This window comes from Corythoichthys intestinalis, chromosome 12 (genome assembly GCF_030265065.1).
Source record: "Corythoichthys intestinalis isolate RoL2023-P3 chromosome 12, ASM3026506v1, whole genome shotgun sequence".
Lineage (NCBI taxonomy): Eukaryota > Metazoa > Chordata > Actinopteri > Syngnathiformes > Syngnathidae > Corythoichthys > Corythoichthys intestinalis.
In genome coordinates this window covers 47,028,269-47,048,892 of record NC_080406.1, presented here as the reverse complement: position 1 = coordinate 47,048,892, position 20,624 = coordinate 47,028,269, and the positions used below count along the sequence as shown (strand labels likewise).

The following is a 20,624-nucleotide window of genomic DNA, read 5'->3' as shown; positions in this document are numbered from 1 at the left end:
TTATTGATATGGACGTAAAACAGTCTCGAGTCTTGGTTAAAAGGAAAAAAAACGGGCAGTTACCTTTTATTTTACGCAAATATTGCGAATTATAAACAGCAATGCCGTGCCGGTTAATTTTTCCCATTTATTTTTTTCACAATGTTTCAAAATGCATGCAATGTTACGAAAAATATAATAATTACCTCGAATCCTCGAACAAATCACTCTTGAGACGATCCTTCCTGTTTGTATGTGGTACAGCTTTCGTACTTTTTCAACCTAAATCCGGCGTTGGATCGCTGCATGCGTTTGAGAATATCTACGACCGACTTCGATGACTGAATTGGAGTGTGAGACGGCCTCTACTGGAAGGCGTGGCGCAGTGTCTGTGTAATGTGTCACGTCAATATCATTATGAAGTCTATGGTAGTAGCTTTACGACGTGACATCATAGCGAATTGGAATAATATTGTGCATCTCCTAAGTCTATTAAATGAGGAAATCTTTTGGGTCATCCACATCAAATTATAATCAATAGATGGCTTTATATTGAAGCTTCGTCGTAGCTCCCAGCTAAGGTACATGTACGTAAAGTGCATAGCAATTTACCCAATGTAATGATACATTTTTTTCTCGTATTACCAGTGCGACTTTAATCTCTTAGTCCCCCCCTTTTTTGGGGGGGCCCTAATCCTCTGTTGTACTCTACACTGTTTTGTGACTTAAAAAAACAAACAAACAAAGAAACAAAAAAAAAACGACTGGAGCCGAAATGTTGGTCGAGACTCTAGCGTAATAAAGTCGAAATCACGTAAGTCGGGTACGTCGTAACCCGGGGACTACCTGTAATTTACTCAAGCAAGCTGAAAAGTTGAAACTTTACTTCAACATATGATGACTCAAGTTGCAGAAAATTCACTCAAGTCCTGTACAAGTCAGAAAGTATTCGGTGATAAGAATACTCAAGTAATTACGATAGTAAATGTTTATTATCATTTAATTTTAAAATGTCATCAGTAGAGTAGTGAGTAAGAGTAGCATTACTTTAAAATAACATACTATAACTCAATCACAAGTAACTTGTGTCTTATTTATTTTTATAACTGTTATGAGAACCCAAACATTGTACCTAAGAGTAGCATTTCTTTAAAATAAACTTAACTTAGTCACAGGTAACTTGTGTCTTATTTGTTTTTAAAACTGTAATGAGAAGCCAAACATTGTACGTAAGAGTAGCATTTCTTTAAAATAAACTTAACTTAGTCACAGGTAACTTGTGTCTTATTTGTTTTTAAAACTGTAATGAGAAGCCAAACATTGTACTCGAGTAAGAGTAGCATTACTTTAAAATAACATCCTGTAACTCAATCACAAGTAACTTGTCTTATTTTTAAAACTGTTATGAGAATCCAAACATTGTACGTGAGTAATAGCATTACTTTAAAATAAACTTAACTCAGTCACAAGTAACTTGTGTCTTATTTTTAAAACTGTAATGAGAAGCCAAACATTGTACTCGAGTAAGAGTAGCATTATTTTCAAATAAAATCAAAGTACTTATAAAATAAAAACATGACTGTAGTACAAGTATTAAAGTAGTACAAGTAAATCAATGTTATCAAGAGAGAAGCCAAAAGTTGTACTTGAGTAAGAGTACCATTACTTCCAAATATAATCACTCAAAGTACTTTTGAAAAATGACTGGAGTGCAAGTAAATCAATGTTACCAAGAGAGTCGCCAAAAGTTGTACTCAAGTCAAAGTAGCATTACTTCCAAATATTACTCACATTAAAGTAAAAATAGTATACACAAGAGTACAAGTCCAAAAGTATTGGGAGAAAAGAATACTGATTACTTGCTTCATTATTTCGACTTGACTTTCTATAGTAAAGTCCCGTCGAATGACCTGGCCAATAAATGAGAGTCAAATCATGTGGAAAAAGAAAACGAATGATTCAGATGACATTAAAAAGCAGAAAATCAAGCTGTTCAGCCCGTGTCAACATGACGGCTAACTGATGGCAATCGTAACAAGAGGTGGAATGGGGATTATCTTTAGAGGAATTTTATGTGCCGTCCGGAAATAAGGATACATTTTGGTGTTACCGCACAAGTCTGGCCAATTGGAAGACTTCATATGTTTCCACAATTCAATGTTTGTAAGAGGTTCAGAGATGGAAAATGACCTTTCATTCATGTCCACTTTAACTCGGATCTTCTGCACTTTGACAGGCAGATTCCACTCTCCAAATTGGTCATTGAAATTTGTGTATTTCCCATCCCAAAATGCAGTTAACCAACTATTCATTTTCTCTGGCAAACAAGGGTCCCCCCACGCAACCCCCACTTGCCAGTCATTGTTGTCTCCCACCTCAACGTCCCACACGTGTCTTCCCCAGTCTAAAGCACAACCCAGCACGGACTCCCACTTGAACCTTTCTGGATTCTTTGGACGCTGCTGCTGTGCTTCTTTTAAAGTCAGACAGCTCAGATCTTCGGACAGACTGAGTTCTGGATCAGCCGTGTTGGGGTCCAGAATGACAGGATGGTAGACGAGTGTCTCCTTCAGTCGCTCCCACACGTTGAACATGAGATTGCCCACGTGTTTGGCTTCATCCAGAAGACCACCTCGGAGATCCTCCGGTTTATCGGGGATCTCTTGGATCCCGCTCATCGCAGTCTTGAACTTCTTCATGAAAGAAACATTGCTAGGCTCCAGCTGCTCCTCAGTGCTTCTGATGACACTCGAGAGAGTGGCCATTTGTTTTCCGAGAGCTGCGATCTTCTCCTTCATCCTTTGAATCTTGTTCCTCTCTTCCTCCCTGACCGCTGCCAACCTGGCCTTCTCCTCGACGTCAAGAAAGCGACGGAGCTCCTCAAAATCCTTCTTAATCTTGCGTTCGACCTTCTTCTTCTGGACTTTGATGTACTCTGCCTGTTCATTGCAGCTCTCTCGGCAGTCGTTGTAATCTTTGAGTCTTTCCTTGGCCTTCTGCAGGCCTTTCTTGAGTTCCTCACGATGACCTTTCACAACTTCTTCGAGGGGCCGGAACTGGTGACCAGTGTGTATTTCTGCGTCTCTGCAGATGAGGCACACACGCTCTTGGTGGTCCAAACAGAAGAGTTTGAGTTCTTCTTTGTGCAAGCTACACATCTCTTCTAACTTGACTGAGGCTCGTGAAAGGTTCTCACACAAATTCTTCAGTGCCAAGTTCGGAGGCGGATCTATCCAACTAAACAGTGTCCTACAGAGTGGACACGATCGTTCTCCTGTGTCCTTCCAATGCTGCAGACACGCACGGCAGAAGTTGTGACTACACGGCAGCAGCATGACGGGATCTTGGAAGATGTCCAGACAGGTGGGACATTTAAGATGGTCCTCCAGACGTTCAGCCATTGTTTTGGAGAAGACGGTGTCTGTCTCGGCGCACAAGTTCGGAATGTTGAGCTGCAGTTGTTCTGCAAAACGAAAAGCATTCTTACATACAATGCGAAAGGATTATTTCACGTCCTCCTTCTAGGCCCAAAAGTGCACTTCCTGCTGACTGAAGCTGGGCTTGAATTTGTGGAGAGCTACTTTTATGACTTTGAAGTGAGATATTACAGATGAGTTACCCTGAGGTGACTAGCTGTAACCTTAAGCTCGTGTCACACAAAAGAGATTGCAATTGTGGTTTCATCTGACATTGACGGGATGCTTTTGTTTTCAGTATGTCCAAAAGTCAGCTCTGTTTTGCTCTTTGCCATTCTTGGGGATTGGACACTTAGGACTTGTGATCATACCTTTCTGACTTGATTTCCCTAAAAATGAGATCAATAATGGAGAAACCAACGTACAAGTTAAAATGATTTGTGATCAAAACCTTTATGGATTCATTTTATGGGTAAGGAGACATTTGTACTTGAGTAAGAGTAGCATGACTTCAAAATAATATGACTCAGGTCAAAGTAGTCATCTGAATAATTCACTAATGGCTGTTTCAAAAGTCAGATTTCTTTTTTTCAGCGTTACTTCTTCTCTATGAACTACTATCATTATAATTCAAAAAACTAATGCATGACCATAATATGCAAATCATCGATTTCCCACTAGAACAGTGGTTCTTAACCTGGGTTGGCTCAAACCCCAGTCTAAGGGGTTCGGTGAAGTTCAAGAAACGCAGAGCCTTATTTTCGTACACTGATTAAATCTAGGCAAAGTGTCTTTTTAGACTAGGTTTTGGACTGGTTTACTCCCAATTTACAGGCTTAATCCATTTCTTTTTGCTGCTAGTCCTCGATCTCATGGGACCTGGTTTGCACAGCGGAAGGTTGACTTGCACTGGGTATTGGGAATACCAATGGACAGCGTAGTCTCAAATTTTGACCTGTTTATAAAACATTCTGTCAAAATGAGAAGAATTTTGAATAGCAATTGCGAAATTATTAGTTGGCTAGGCTGCTTAAATATATCGGTTTTGAATTGGAAAAAAATGCTTAATTATCCAATTTCAAAGGGTTCAGTGAATCTACATGTGAAACTTTTGGGGTTCGGTACCTTTAGCAAGGTTAAAAACCTCTGCACTAGAAAAATGAAACGTCAGTAGTCCAAAGCGCAAGAGTGGCACGGATGAACATAATTTCTAGAATGAAACGAAAACGATCATAACTTGGGTTTTTCCGTGGTCCGTCAGCGCCAAATAAAAATTGGGAGAGAAATCTGCACGTGTTGATTTTTGACGTCACTTTGAAGATGCCAAGTGATTCGACACCACCTGCGTGATCGTAGTCATTTGACTACTTTTGGCACGTCTAATTGGTGATATTATAGAGCCACTCCAACAAAAAATAAAGTAAGTAACAAGCTAAAGCTGTGGGGTAAGAGTAGCGTTTTATGTGCTAAAAAACATTAAAGCTCCAAGTAGAATTTCCAAATCTCTTCCTGGTTGTTTCCATTGCAGAGCAATAACCAAAGCAAACCATCAAAGGCTATTCAAAGCAATCCAAAAGGATAAGCATCGCATCGTATCAGTTTGAGTTTCATGGTGACGTAAATTGAATGGCAAATAAAGAAACCTTACGCAGAAGTCGATCTCACGTCTCGTCACTCCTAGGTGCTGTTACAGAGCCCTTTCATTCGTTTAAAACTAATCTGGTAGCCTTCAGTATTTCAAAGCACTGATCAATGGGCCAAACCACTTCCTGACTAAGTATGAATGAGGCAGTAAAGAGGGTCACATGTCATTGGTCACATGATTTGAGGCCAGCTAGGTCATCAAATCAGTGTCAGTCTGTCAAGAGAGTTGCCTGCAGGGAACTTTGATGTCCAGCAGGTGTCAGTATTCAATGACAGTATCAACACAGTGTCAACACAGTGTGTCATTGTGTTGACGCGCTTCATGAGGCCTCACAGATGCATCACTATAGACAACTAGGCACAAAATAACGACGACTATGGCAGATCACTATGAACAAACTTACAATGAAGAACATCTTTGGCTATGGATCCTTGCTGTAGTGGCAACGAAGGGCGAAGACACTTTGGCATGACAAACACATGAGGAATGGGGCACAAGTGGGAACAATAGGTAATTACAATCAGAGACAGGTGAGGCAGTAGGAAGGGTGAGTGGTAGAAACAGGAGGGTGAGGCTTCAAAATAAAACAGGAAGAAACACAACAATAAACCTAGACTTGACAACCCTCTCCCAGGTGTGACTTAATCTCACTTTTGAAAGGATGTATAAGATCCCAGCTGGATATAAATAGAGTTAGTGACATAAATTGCCGGGTGACACTTAATGACATCTGTCATGTTCTTTCAGTAATGCCCATTATAGTGTCATGTCATAATTATTATGGGCGCATGGCAGTCTTATGACGACGCTGTCAATAAAGTGTTTACGATTAAACCAATAAACCAACAAATAACCATCACTGCAGGATTAAAAATGAGGGGGAAAAAAGTAGCGGCTAATAGTCCGAAAATTACGGTAAATCTTTCTATTGGTTGAAGAAGAAGCAAAATATTAGTGATTTCCATACATAGACTTCACCGTCAGATCTGATGATCTGAAGTCCATGTTCCATATTTGTTAAACCAGTTCTAAAATAAATGATGCTTTCAATATTGTTGATTTTAAATGGAGGAAGCCATGCGCTACGTAAAGTACGTAGCTGTTTATTTACAGTGCCTTGCAAAAGTATTCAGCCCCCTTGAACCTTGCAACCTTTCACCACATTTCAGGCTTCAAACATAAAGATATAAAATTTTAATTTTTTGAAAAGTGGGGCGTGCAATATTATTCGGCCCCCCTTGTAGCGCCACCTTTTGCTCCAATTACAGCTGCAAGTCGCTTGGGGTATGTTTCTATCAGTTTTGCACATCGAGAGACTGACATTCTTGCCCATTCTTCCTTGCAAAACAGCTCGAGCTCAGTGTGATTGGATGGAGAGTGTTTGTGAACAGCAGTCTTCAGCTCTTTCCACAGATTCTCGATTGGATTCAGGTCTGGACTTTGACTTGGCCATTCTAACACCTGGATACGTTTATTTTTGAACCATTCCATTGTAGATTTGGCTTTATGTTTTGGATCATTGTCCTGTTGGAAGATAAATCTCCGTCCCAGTCTCAGGTCTTGTGCAGATACCAACAGGTTTTCTTCCAGAATGTTCCTGTATTTGGCTGCATCCATCTTCCCGTCAGTTTTAACCATCTTCCCTGTCCCTGCTGAAGAAAAGCAGGCCCAAACCATGATGATGCCACCACCATGTTTGACAGTGGGGATGGTGTGTTCAGGGTGATGAGCTGTGTTGCTTTTACGCCAAACATATCGTTTTGCATTGTGGCCAAAAAGTTCAATTTTGGTTTCATCTGACCAGAGCACCTTCTTCCACATGTTTGGTGTGTCTCCCAGGTGGCTTGTGGCAAACTTTAAACGAGACTTTTTATGGATATCTTTGAGAAATGGCTTTCTTCTTGCCACTCTTCCATAAAGGCCAGATTTGTGCAGTGTACGACTGATTGTTGTCCTATGGACAGACTCTCCCACCTCAGCTGTAGATCTCTGCAGTTCATCCAGAGTGATCATGGGCCTCTTGGCTGCATCTCTGATCAGTTTTCTCCTTGTTTGAGAAGAAAGTTTGGAAGGACGGCCGGGTCTTGGTAGATTTGCAGTGGTCTGATGCTCCTTCCATTTCAATATGATGGCTTGCACAGCGCTCCTTGAGATGTTTAAAGCTTGGGAAATCTTTTTGTATCCAAATCCGGCTTTAAACTTCTCCACAACAGTATCTCGGACCTGCCTGGTGTGTTCCTTGGTTTTCATAATGCTCTCTGCACTTTAAACAGAACCCTGAGACTATCACAGAGCAGGTGCATTTATACAAATATATATATATATATAAGGGGCCGAATAATATTGCACGCCCCACTTTTCAGTTTTTTATTAAAAAAGTTTAAATTATCCAATAAATGTTGTTCCACTTCACGATTGTGTCCCGCTTGTCGTTGATTCTTGACAAAAAAATTAAATTTCATATCTTTATGTATGAAGCCTGAAATGTGGTGAAAGGTTGCAAGATTCAAGGGAGCCGAATACTTTTGCAAGGCACTGTATATATAGATTAGTGCTGTCAAATTTATCATGTTAACGGACGGTAATTCATTTTTTAAATTAATCAAGTTAAAATATTTGACAAATTTAACGCATGCGCGGAATGACCCGCTCATGCATTGCCTCAAACAGATTACAATGACTCACTTGAGAGCTAAGAGGCTGAGAAACGTGTCTTGTTTTGTGCTTTTTCTTAACAAAGGTATGCCACATGCGACGTGCTGGCACTTTGTTTCTTTATTAGCACATTCAGCTTCAACATTAAGACAGCTTAAGGCTATCGGCAGGCCGTAACTCTAACTCACTCCTGCATCACGTGAGTAAACATTGGCGCAGCGTGCACTTCAGGTTGCCTCGGATAATTCTATATCAGAATGTTACAAAAGGCGAGTGGACACAGGCGTTCATTGGACCGCGCCGTTTATTGGCATAAGCTTCGGCAACTCCTTCACAACAAACGTAAGTGTCATTTAGTGAAAGCACAACAAAAATAATATCTCTAAAAAAAAAAAAAAGGTAATGTCCACAAAAAGAAAAGCGCTTCAATCTGTATTAATGAGGCCCTATTCTCACGCAGTTAAACAACAGTGCAAAGTGAACTGCCATTCCCAATCAAAATAGCTATGCAAAATACAAATAAAACTTACTCAGACTTTGGTTAAACTCTATTCAAACATTTCACTTAGTTCAACAAATACACTGGATGGCAATATTTAGTCACAATATACACACTATCAGAGGTCTCAAACATTGTGAAGCCAGCACTCAAATGACGTGAATTACAATGGACGGACCAGTAAACAGGGAACTAAGGCATCAGTCGGGGGACAAAACACATTATTTGGCTTTATTTCTAAATGAATTTAAAACTAGCTATTGACACCTTGTGGTGTATTTCAATCACTACCTTACGTAGTTAAAGACACTGTGGAAATATGGCAGGGAGCCCATGTGACGTCCCGCTCGGCGATGTCAACAATGGCGAGGTACTAGTTTGTTTTTTGATTGAAAATTTTACAAATTTTATTAAAACGAAAACATTAAGAGGGGTTTTAATATAAAATTAGTATAACTTGTACTAACGTTTATCTTTTAAGAACTACAAGTCTTTCTATCCGTGGATCCCTTTAACAGAAATAATGTCAATAATGTTAATGCCATCTTGTGGATTTATTGTTATAATAAACAAATACGGTACTTATGTACAGTATGTTGAATGTATATATCCGTCTCGTGTCTTATCTGTCCATTCCAATAATAATTTACAGAAAAATATGGCATATTTTAGAGATGGTTTTAATTGCGATTAATTACGATAAATTAATTTTTAAGTTGTGATTAATTCGATTAAAAATTTTAATCGTTTGACAGCCCTATATACATATGTATATATATATATATGAGGAGTGTAACGGTACATGTATTTGTATTGAACTGTTTCGGTACAGGGTGCTCGGTTCGGAACGGAGGCGTACCGAACGAGTTTCTGACGTAATCTAGTGCTGTTAAATTTAGCGCGTTAACGGGCGGTAATTAATTTTTTGAATTAATCACGTTAAAATATTTGACGCATTTAATGCAAGCACGAAATGACCCGCTCATGCATCCCATAACCCCACTGTTACGTCCCACGGACGGCTCGCTAAGGGCCTAACATAAAACGAGCCACACACACAAGTTGCAAGTGGACACAAATTTATTCACACAAGTCGAACTCGCAATGAACAAAATATACAAAATGTGGAAGAAGCTGGCTTCAGCGTAAGCCCAGGCCAAAACAACAAACAAAATGAAACTACACTTAAACCCCACCCGCTAAGTAAACCCTGATCGTAAAAAGGAAAAACAAAATGGCTGCTGTATACGCCTACTGCTGTGGTGCTCTTATTTACAGTGGTGAACAAAAACGATCCAATAACGGATGAACACAAAAGACCTCACCGAACAGTGAGGTCAGCGGAAGTGTAACAAAGTAGCGATCAAATGCACAGGTGAATGAACGGCGAGCAAACAGCGGGCGAGGAGAGGAGGTAAGCTGTCAAATGCGAACTCTCAGAGTGTTGAAAGCGGCTAGTTTTTGAAGTTGGTACCCTTCCTCGGGTGGCCCATCAGCGGCGGCGACGTCATCTTCCCGTCCTGCATCAATCAGAGTTTGTCACGTTGGGAGGGGAGGCAGCCAGCTGGCGGATGCGACGATCAGCTGACTGACAGTCTAAAAAAAGAAAACAATTAAACGGCCAGGGCCGTCGCGCCACTCAGAAGTGAGCAGCGTGGGTAACGGTTAAATGTAAACATGGAAGAAAAGCAGGTTGGCCCCCTGGGTGGGGGATTTCAAATTAAAAAAGAATATAGATGGAACAACTCTCAGAAAATGTAAATAAGTTGGTTTGCCTCAGCGACTGGGTAGAGGATGAGTAGAGAAGAGGGCCACATTTATGTGTACACTACACACACTTCGCACACATTATAAATAATACTTTTTTTGTTACTGTTCTAAGGCTCTGTTGTGTGTTTGTTTTTGCAAAGAAAAAGAAAATGTCTTCAATAGAAGAATGTTAATGTTAATGCCATCTTGTGAATTTATTGTTATAATCAACAAATACTGTACTTATGTACAGTATGTTGAATGTATATATCCGTCTTGTGTCTTATCTTTCCATTACAAAAATAATTTACAGAAAAATATGGCATATGTTAGAGATGGTTTGAATTGCGATTAATTAATTTTTAAGCTGTGATTAACTCGATTGAAACTTTTAATCGTTTGACAGCCCTAAATGTAACCCTTTCTTTTCAAGGCTGTGGTCATAAAATTAATATGAGAAACTTGAAACTGTTCAGTATTGCAACTGTTAAATTTTGCACATCGGATATTTGTTTAAAGAAAAAGTCTGAGCCAATGTTATTTATTTTTATTTTGTTTTTCAAAATATCTACATTTTAGAATATTGTATTTTCTATTTTTGAGCAGAATTCTAATTCTAGCTTTGTATAGGCTAATGTTCCTATTGTTGAAAGCACAAAAGTGTGTAATAAACAAATAGCACTGTACCGAAAACCGAACTGTAACCTCAAAACCGAGGTACGTACCGAACCGAGATTTTTGTGTACCGTTATACCCCTAATATATATATAGATATGTATATATATATATATATACAGTGCCTTGCAAAAGTATTCGGCCCCCTTGAATCTTGCAACCTTTCGCCACATTTCAGGCTTCAAACATAAAGATATGAAATTTAATTTTTTTGTCAAGAATCAACAACAAGTGGGGCACAATCGTGAAGTGGAACAACATTTATTGGATAATTTAAACTTTTTTAACAAATATAAAACTGAAAAGTGGGGCGTGCAATATTATTCGGCCCCTTTACTTTCAGTGCAGCAAACTCACTCCAGAAGTTCAGCGAGGATCTCTGAATGATCCAATGTTGTCCTAAATGACCGATGATGATAAATAGAATCCACCTGTGTGTAATCAAGTCTCCGTATAAATGCACCTGCTTACGTGATAGTCTCAGGGTTCTGTTTAAAGCGCAGAGAGCATTATGAAAACCAAGGAACACACCAGGCAGGTTCGAGATACTGTTGTGGAGAAGTTTAAAGCCGGATTTGGATACAAAAAGATTTCCCAAGCTTTAAACATCTCATGGAGCACTGTGCAAGCCATCATATTGAAATGGAAGGAGCATCAGACCACTGCAAATCTACCAAGACCCGGCCGTCCTTCCAAACTTTCTTCTCAAACAAGGAGAAAACTGATCAGAGATGCAGCCAAGAGGCCAATGATCACTCTGGATGAACTGCAGAGATCTACAGCTGAGGTGGGAGAGTCTGTCCATAGGACAACAATCAGTCGTACACTGCACAAATCTGGCCTTTATGGAAGAGTGGCAAGAAAAAAGCCATTTCTCGAAGATATCCATAAAAAGTCTCGTTTAAAGTTTGCCACAAGCCACCTGGGAGACACACCAAACATGTGGAATAAGGTGCTCTGGTCAGATGAAACCAAAATTGAACTTTTTGGCCACAATGCAAAACGATATGTTTGGCGTAAAAGCAACACACCTCATCACCCTGAACACACCATCCCCACTGTCAAACATGGTGGTGGCAGCATCATGGTTTGGGCCTGCTTTTCTTCAGCAGGGACAGGGAAGATGGTTAAAATTGGCGGGAAGATGGATGCAGCCAAATACAGGAACATTCTGGAAGAAAACCTGTTGGTATCTGCACAAGACCTGAGACTGGGACGGAGATTTATCTTCCAACAGGACAATGATCCAAAACATAAAGCCAAATCTACAATGGAATGGTTCAAAAATAAACGTATCCAGGTGTTAGAATGGCCAAGTCAAAGTCCAGACCTGAATCCAATCGAGAATCTGTGGAAAGAGCTGAAGACTGCTGTTCACAAACACTCTCCATCCAACCTCACTGAGCTCGAGCTGTTTTGCAAGGAAGAATGGGCAAGAATGTCAGTCTCTCGATGTGCAAAACTGATAGAAACATACCCCAAGCGACTTGCAGCTGTAATTGGAGCAAAAGGTGGCGCTACAAAGTATTAACGCAAGGGGGCCGAATAATATTGCACGCCCCACTTTTCAGTTTTTTATTTGTTAAAAAAGTTTAAATTATCCAATAAATTTTGTTCCACTTCACGATTGTGTCCCACTTGTTGTTGATTCTTGACAAAAAAATTAAAATTTTATATCTTTATGTTTGAAGCCTGAAATGTGGCGAAAGGTTGCAAGGTTCAAGGGGGCCGAATACTTTTGCAAGGCACTGTATATATATATATATATATATATATATATATATATATATATATTAGTGATGCACGATAATACATTTTTCAACCGATACCGATAACCGATAATTTCCTCCTCATTCCAACCAATAACCGATAATGTCAAGCCGATAATTATATTAAAATATTTATGTAAAATTTTAAAGTATACACAAAAGAAAATGTTACTGTGCAAAAATATAATTTATTGCTCTTTTTTTCAACATAAAATATGAACAAGTCGTCAATTCAAACATCTTAATAATGACAGATTGTCTGACATTGTGTAATGGTAAACTTTTGGCAACAATTACTTAAAGAGTAAATACCTAAGTTGCAAAAAAATGCCTTTAAAAGTAAGCCATTCCTAACATATATAACATTAATACACTGCAAAACAAACCTCCTTAGAACTAGTCAGTTTTAAGTGTAAATCTATTGGCAATAAGTGAAATTATCTGCCGTTGCTTCAAGTGTATTTCTCTCAGATTTCTTGGAAGAAAAATAGCTAGCTGAAAATAATCTTAACAGCCTTGTTTTAAGCAATACATTATTCTAATTAATCCTAAAAAAAAAAAAAAAACTTGGAAGAAGGAAAGATTTTGAATAATATTTGTGGCTACAGAATATTGATTTAAGAATTTTATTATCTACTGTGACTGTAATTGATCAGAGAAATAAGTTAAATAATTTGAAAAGTGATTGCTAATGTTATATGCTTTGTTGCACACTGTGAAAATGATTAACTCAAAAGAGCGAGATGTCATGTACCCATTCTGCAGCGATTTGTTTACATTTGCGGCTTTCACGACATTTGCTTTACAGCAGCTAAACTGATACACGGCAGTACTATTTGGACGGAGTTGGAACTCGCACCCGCGTGCGTGTTGTTTTGTGCCCGAGTTTTGTTAAGCCTAAAATAAAGGCAGCGTTACAAAGTCATTTGACCGCTCGTCATTTTACATACTGAATGCATTATTTACTGGCTGACTTCGTTTTCTCCATGTTTAAATTATCATCTAACCACTCTGCCGTCATGATAAGCTTGCTTACTGGACATCAGTTTTTCATGAAGAATGGTGGTCGTATAAACTGCATTAATTTTTTTATCCAGGGCTTTGGTTCTCGGGTCATTTAGGTAAAAAAAACAACAACCGTGTCTTGTCTCGGCGGCGGCGGCAGCTACGTTCGTACTGGAGAATCCGCCCGCCCCAGCCGGTTCGCCGCGGTGTATTCGGGTCCTGGCTCTGCTCGCACGCCGTGGGGGAACGCTCGAGAAACCGGGGTGTTCGCCGGAGGTCCCCAAGCCGGGGTACCGCTCGGCTCGGCCCGCACCGCCTATGGCGAGGCGGCGGCAGCCTGCCGAACAGGAGTTCGGCCATTCCTTACTACGAGGCGAAACGTGCTACACAATGCTCAGGGCGCTTGCGCATGCATTCACACGCATGTGCACATCAGTTAGAGGCGACGATTACTCACTATTTTTGTTTTTATTTAGTTATTTAGAACCTTTTCACAGCCTCAAAGATACTTTTTGCATGTATTACCCTCTCATACTTTTAACCATTGTGTTTTTTTGTGTTAGATTTGAAGCAGTTGACCACATTAGTCACGTAGCGTGTTTAAACCGTCCTTATTTGATATAACTACATTTAAGTATTTTCTGCAGGCATTTTTTTAGTACCTTATTCCTGTATGCATCTAAACAAAACAAGTTTAGAGCGCACGGTAGTACTTTAGGTGTCAAATTCGACTAATGTAGCACGTTTCGCCGATGTAGGATATTTTGGCAGAACACCGGCCAGAGCGGCGGGCTCCGTCGGAAGACGGCTCCTTGCCGACTATTGGTCTCCAGTCTTGCCAGTGTTTAGCCTTAGATGCGAATTTACCACCCGCCTTGGGCTGCATTCACAAACAGCCCGACTCTGTATCGTCACAAGCCCTGTAGTTTAACTTTGTTAGTGTTTACAATAGCTTTAGCATTCCCGCTAGCAGCAGACTCGTATTCGTTCCAAAAATCTTTGTGATGCAGTTTTAAATGGCTGCTGGGTTAGTGGTTTTGAATGAGTACGCTTTCTTTCTGCCTCATGGAACTTCTACGGTACATGTTTCGCAGATGGTGGGAGCGTCGTTTTTTTAGTGACAGCCGCCATAATATTCACTACTTCTTGTCGTGTAACTCCGCCTCCTCAACCCCTCCTCCCTTAGGGGCTTCAGAGAGGGGAGGGGTTGAGGAGGTGGCGTGCTGAATTCTTCGGTTGCGCACATTTGGAGGCTAAATCAAGTATATAATTATCGGATTGCATTATCGGTTGAATTTTTTTATTATCTGGATTATCTGTGTGACGTCATAATTGCCATTATTGGCCGATAATTATCGGTGACCGATATTATCGTGTATCTTTAATATATATATACATATACATATATACGTATATACATTAGTTTGAGTCTAGGAGTGCTCCAGTGTCCCCCAGAATCGGACCCATTCTTGGATAGCTTTCTGTTTTTTTCGATAAAGGGACTTGCACTTCAAAATGTTTTGTCAGTAGTTTTTGAAAACTAAGGTTTGAATCGAACGTTGTATCGCCTGAACCAATACACATGAAAGTTAGTATAAGTCAATAAAGATTTATTTTGCATTGACCATTTAGCCTATCCATTACATTCATATTTGTGAGAAATGTAGCCTTGACCCCCGTTCAATAATCTGTTTGGTTTTATTAATGTCCCGTCCCCAGCAAAAAGTTATGCTGTTATATCTTCCCTACCAATCTTGAGGTCAAACCTACGCCCTTGTATGATATGTAGTTAAGAACCGTTCAGTGCATTCTCTGCTTTGATACTGGGAAACTAGCTGACACATTTAGGGGACATAAAAATGTTATGTGAACACAAATTATCTACAAAATCATTCTAGCTTTTAAGGATGTTCACACTATGTTCTCAGTGGAGAGTCTCTGTGTGGCCCAGAGGATTCATTGCAACCCTGAGCGTTCCACCTGCACTGATGACACCGGCAACGCTCAATGTCAATGTCTACCAGGTTATTACAAACATAACCTTGATGACCTGTCCTGCTTAGGTAAGCTCTATTATTGTTTTTCTGTGACAAAAATATAGTCCAGTCAAAAAACAATCTCTTTTGTCATTTTCCAGAATGTGGCGATGGCTACAAGCTGGAAAATGGCACCTGTGTCCCGTAAGTATACATTTGTTCATTTCCGACTTGTTCACGGTGGACTTCAAGCCACATTCTGACTGCAGCTTCTTTGTCATGTTCCAGTTGCATGTTTGGATTTGGCGGATTCAACTGCGGAAATTGTGAGTAGCAAGGAACCAAGGAATATTAGAATGCAAAAGCTGCACGTTTAAGCCATTGATGCCCAAATTAATGTTTAAGAAATACACATAAAAAAAAAAAAAAACATTGGGGGAAAACATCAGTCCATGAAAATAATGATTAAAAATCAAATTTAAAAAAACAACTAAATATAGAAAATACATTGAAATAAAAATGATTTTAAAAAGAAACATATAGAAGAAAATATAGAACATATATATTAAAAAATTAAACATTTTGAAACTTAAATACATTGGTAAAAATTTTTAAATCTAAAACGATATAAGAGAAATCATAGATAAACCTTTTTTTTTTCCAATGAAACATTTTAAAATAATAAAAAAAACAAATAATAATTTGTGGCAAGACATTAAAAAATGCAATAATAAACTACTTATTTTTGTTTTTTACTTCATGTATAATTTTGAACTATTTGGCTAGATGTCCAATCCATTTGAAATGGGAGGGTTGGCAGTGAACGAACACAAGTTCTTTCGCTGCCGCCCTCCCAGTTGAAATTGATTGGACGTCTACTAGTGACAAGCTCATGAATGAATTCACAGCAGAAGGATGACTGGACGCCACTCGACTGCATGTCTAGCACCGTCAATCGCACTGAAAGATTTAAGTGTAAATTCAGGCATCAAGAGGTTAATGTGCATTATTTTATTCTTGCAGTCTACAAGCTGATCGCTGTAGTTGTATCGCCTGCGGGGGGCGCTCTACTTCTCATTCTCATCATAGCTCTCATCGTCACATGTTGCAAGTAAGATTCTCTATTTCTTTTGCTGCTGTAGAGCTTTGTTCAAACAGCTCCGATAGTGGTCTTTAAGTGGAAAGAATTATTGAATTTGAACTTGTTTGTCTCTACCAACAGGAGAGAAAAGAATGACCTCAATAAGATCATCTTCAAGAGCGGTGACCTGCAAATGTCTCCGTACACCGATTTCCCTAAGAACAACCGCATTTCCATGGAATGGGGCCGGGAGACCATCGAAATGCAAGAGAACGGAAGCACCAAAAACCTGCTGCAGATGACTGACATTTACTATTCGGTAGGAAAACTCTTTTACACACTTCTTATTGGGTCCGATTGATGCTGATGGACGAATCAGAGCTGCTCTCTTAATGAACTGTTTTGACATTTTACTGTAATTTTGGCGTATTGCAATTTACAACACAGGTGTAAAAACTCAATGCCAATCTGGCCCGTCATGTAATATCAATTTTTTCTTTGTTTTTATTTTCATGTATTTATTTATTTATTTATTTATATTTTGGTGGGGGGGGGGGGGGGGGTTGCTAAATTGAAATTTAAATAAAATATATGTAGCCCACAAAATAAGATGGAGGACTATAGAAATAAGCGAATATTTACTGTTAAATTTTGAAATACATAAACATTTGTTAAAATGGGAGGGGGGGAGGATATTGACTGTTTTTTTCTATTTATTCAATTTAAAACATTTAAAAAAAAAAAAAAACAGAATATTTATTGTTTTTCACCTTTCTTTAATTAAAAATGTAAATACAGAGAGGAAAAATAAATAAGAGAATACTGTCTTTCCCCTTTAAATGTCTATACATCTTTGAAAGCAAAAGTAAATAGTTAATGTTTTCCCCATTTTTTGTAAGAAAATAAATAATAATAAATAATAAAATAAACAATGAAATTAAAACTACCATAGTTTTCAGACAACAAATCGCTCTTAGCTATAAGCCGAACCCACCAAATTTTACAAAAACAAAACCTTTATTTATAAGTCACACTGGACTATAAGCCACAGGTGTGCGCATTTTATTGCGGGTTTTGCACAAAACGAAATGCAGCTCATTAGCCTGTAAAACTCCATAAATGAACTGAATTATAAAATGCAGGGTTTAAAGTGGGGGGAGAGGTAGCAAATTACATTCTATAAGTGCATATCTGTTATCAAGAGGCATAGACTTCATAATATTTGACATGACACGGGGAAAGGGGCTGATCCGTAGGTGGCCTATTTTCAATTACTTCAAATTCAAATATTTTCAAAATCAAAGCTGATACTGACCTAAAACCAAAACAGGCACCTAGCTTAGCCATATATGAGTCTCCATGAGCAGCGGCATCAAAAAATTCTAAGTCGTTCCCTTATAAAATCCCAATTAATTATTTTTTATATAAGTATAAAAAAACTTAAAATGGCTATAACATTCTCAGATTCTACACTCGATGCACAAAAATCACCAAATGCAGAGATAATCCCCTATATTTTCAGGATCAATAGCAATATTCATTCATTCATTCATTCATCTTCCATGCCGCTTATTCCTCACGAGGGTCGCGGAGGTGCCGGAGCCTATCCCAGCTAACTACGGGCAGTAGGCAGGGGACACCCTGAACTGGTTGCCAGCCAATCGCAGGGCACAAGGAGACATACAACCATTCACGCACACACTCATACCTACGGACAATTTAGAGTGTTCAATCAGCCTACCATGCATGTTTTTGGGATGTGGGAGGAAACCGGAGTTCCCGGAGGAAACCCACACAGGCACGGGGCGAATATGCAAACTCCACACAGGAAGGCCGAAGCCCGGGATCGAACCCCTTGAATAGCAATATTTAACATATTATATAAGTTTTTGACCAAAATAGAAACTTTTTTCTTTTTATTTACTGCAAGTTTTCAACAGCTAATAAATCATTCAATTTAACATCAGAAACTTAATACTTGAGGAAAACATGCAGAAACAGTTATAAATAATATATAAATGGATTATTAATAAATTGTATATACAATCACAACTTTTTATAGAATAAAATAGTCCTTTATTATCATTATACAGTTGTACAATGAAATTGTGGAGCATCTCCCTTTACAGTGCAGGATAAGTTAAAATCTCAAAAGTGACGTGCAAGTATGAAATCTAAATAAACATACATTTATACATTCATACATAAATGCGTATGACATCGTCCGATAATTCAGGCAGTTCAAATAATCGCTGTGGTGTTACCAGGATGTGAACCTCATCTTTCAACAATCACATAGCCTCTTTCTATGCCTTGCGTTTTCTGGTCAGCTTCCTCGACTTGTACAAGTCCTTGTTCCTCACCGTCTCCTTTCTGCCCTCCTCGACTCTGCTCCTTTTCCTGTCCTGCCGCTTGGCCACTCCAAGGCCTTGTTCTGCCTCGCTTCTGAAGTCACATCCTTGGAGAAGTTCGCACTTAAACAGTTGAAGAGGGACTGCCAGGAACTCCAGCAGGTTCTCTTGTGCTTCCTGCACATCAAGGAGTCCCACAGCGACATACCGAAGGACGCCCTGTGTCATTAACGTTGATAGACGTCTAATCAATTTTGATTGGGGGTGGCAGTGATCAATCTAGTGTGTAATGAATAAATGGTTTTAACCCAAACAGCTAAAGTAAAAATAATCTCTTTGCTTCCTCACAGCCCGCATTGCGGAACTCTGACTTGGACAGAAATGGCTTGTACCCATTCACGGGTGTACCCGGATCTCGCCACTCATGCATCTACCCCGCCCAATGGAATCCATCTTTCACAAGTGACGATTCACGACGCAGAGATTACTTCTAACCTTCAGGTCAAACACAAATGCAGTGTCAGAAACAACAGACGAGGATCATGCGCCGATGTGTGACTTTGTAATTCTAAAGTGTGCAATTTTGCAAGTAAAATGTGCCCTGAAAAATCTTCTCGGCTCATTTAAGCACCTTTGCATGGGTTAAGGTCATTTCCTTGTAAATGCAAAAACATTTTTTGGGGCGATGGATATGAACAGGCAATGTTGCCATTTCATTCACGTCTGCTGATAAACATGATAAAACCACTAAAGTTCAGTTCATAGAAACTGAACATGACTGATATGGTAACCATTTTTATTTATTCAGATTGTCCAATTGCAGGACATGTTGCATTAATGTGGAAATGTCATTTAAATACACTGAAAGACAAAACCTGTGGCTTTAAGTGTGCATGTGTAAAATGTGCGTGTGTGTGTAAGGAGTTCATATTTGTATACTAGAAGTATTTTAAGTGCCAAGGCAATGTTGGAATGTAAAGATGTATTATAATTTGTTTACAATATTTTTATGGAACTTGTATCCTCTATTCTGGCGTTTTAGCCGGATGTGTTTATTTAAATAAAGACATATTGCACATATAGCTGTCTCTGTTTGATTATTGTGAAGTTTATAGGATTACTATGCTCGCATACAGACAACTGTGAATTGTTTTACTGGCTGGCATCTTAAGGGTACTCATTTAACTCTTTGGCTGCCATTGATGGCACATTCGTCTTCCCCCCCCAGTCAAAATGGATTGGACGTCGAGTGCAGTGAAACATGAGCATTCATTTCCAGTCCTCTATATTGAACTAATTGGGCATCTATAGTTGTCAATGGCAGGCAATGAGTTAAATACTGTACTATGGCGAAAAATGGTGGCCATACACAGAGTGTATTTGTTTTCCTTAATGTTTAATTTTATTACTGTAATTTTGTATTTAGTAGAATTTTATGGATTCATCATTGCATTTATAAATTTAAAAATGTATACAAATAATGATTATTATTATTATTTTTAAAAGTATTATTATCGGGACCTGTAGTTTACATACATGGACAACACATTTTGTGTCCTGCAGGCCACACACAAATATTGGGACTTACACAGAGGTAGCCAAAAATGTTGCTCATGTATGAGGAGCGTTACTTCAAAATAATTTTACAAAAATAAAAGTAGTCATCTACAAATTAATAAGTAAAAGTAAAAAAAGTATTTGGTAAAAAGAATACCCAAGTAATGAGTAACATTGTGAGTATTGTTACAATGTTTGATTTGTTTTTGTAACAAAAGCAGAAAGTTTTCTCTCTGAAATATGATTATTCTGTACTAACCTATGACA

General features: G+C 38.9%; 2 protein-coding genes across 3 annotated transcripts in view; one reads left to right on the top strand and one right to left on the bottom strand.

Moving 5' to 3' along the window:
* LOC130927212 (protein HEG-like) overlaps positions 1–19,967 on the top strand; it is a 51,358-nt gene extending 31,391 nt beyond the window's left edge. The window contains exons 9-14 of the mRNA XM_057852868.1: positions 15,321–15,455; positions 15,530–15,572; positions 15,657–15,694; positions 16,392–16,479; positions 16,591–16,768; positions 19,151–19,967. Coding sequence (XP_057708851.1) covers positions 15,321–15,455; positions 15,530–15,572; positions 15,657–15,694; positions 16,392–16,479; positions 16,591–16,768; positions 19,151–19,294 — 626 coding nt within the window. The 3' untranslated portion in view covers positions 19,295–19,967. The remainder of the gene's footprint in view (positions 1–15,320; positions 15,456–15,529; positions 15,573–15,656; positions 15,695–16,391; positions 16,480–16,590; positions 16,769–19,150) is intronic.
* On the bottom strand, positions 772–5,179 carry LOC130927213 (E3 ubiquitin-protein ligase TRIM39-like). 2 transcript variants are annotated; one of them, XM_057852870.1, is made up of 3 exons: positions 5,044–5,162; positions 3,599–3,784; positions 772–3,442 (listed from the first exon to the last, which is right to left on the bottom strand). In XM_057852870.1, exon 3 carries the CDS (start codon positions 3,378–3,380, stop codon positions 1,995–1,997), a length of 1,386 nt encoding a protein of 461 aa, XP_057708853.1. In that variant the 5' UTR covers positions 3,381–3,442; positions 3,599–3,784; positions 5,044–5,162; the 3' UTR covers positions 772–1,994. The 2 variants fall into 2 exon arrangements, with proteins under 2 accessions (XP_057708853.1, XP_057708852.1); XM_057852869.1 differs by lacking the exon at positions 3,599–3,784 and having other exon boundaries at positions 5,044–5,179.
* Positions 19,968–20,624: the final 657 nt, after the last annotated feature.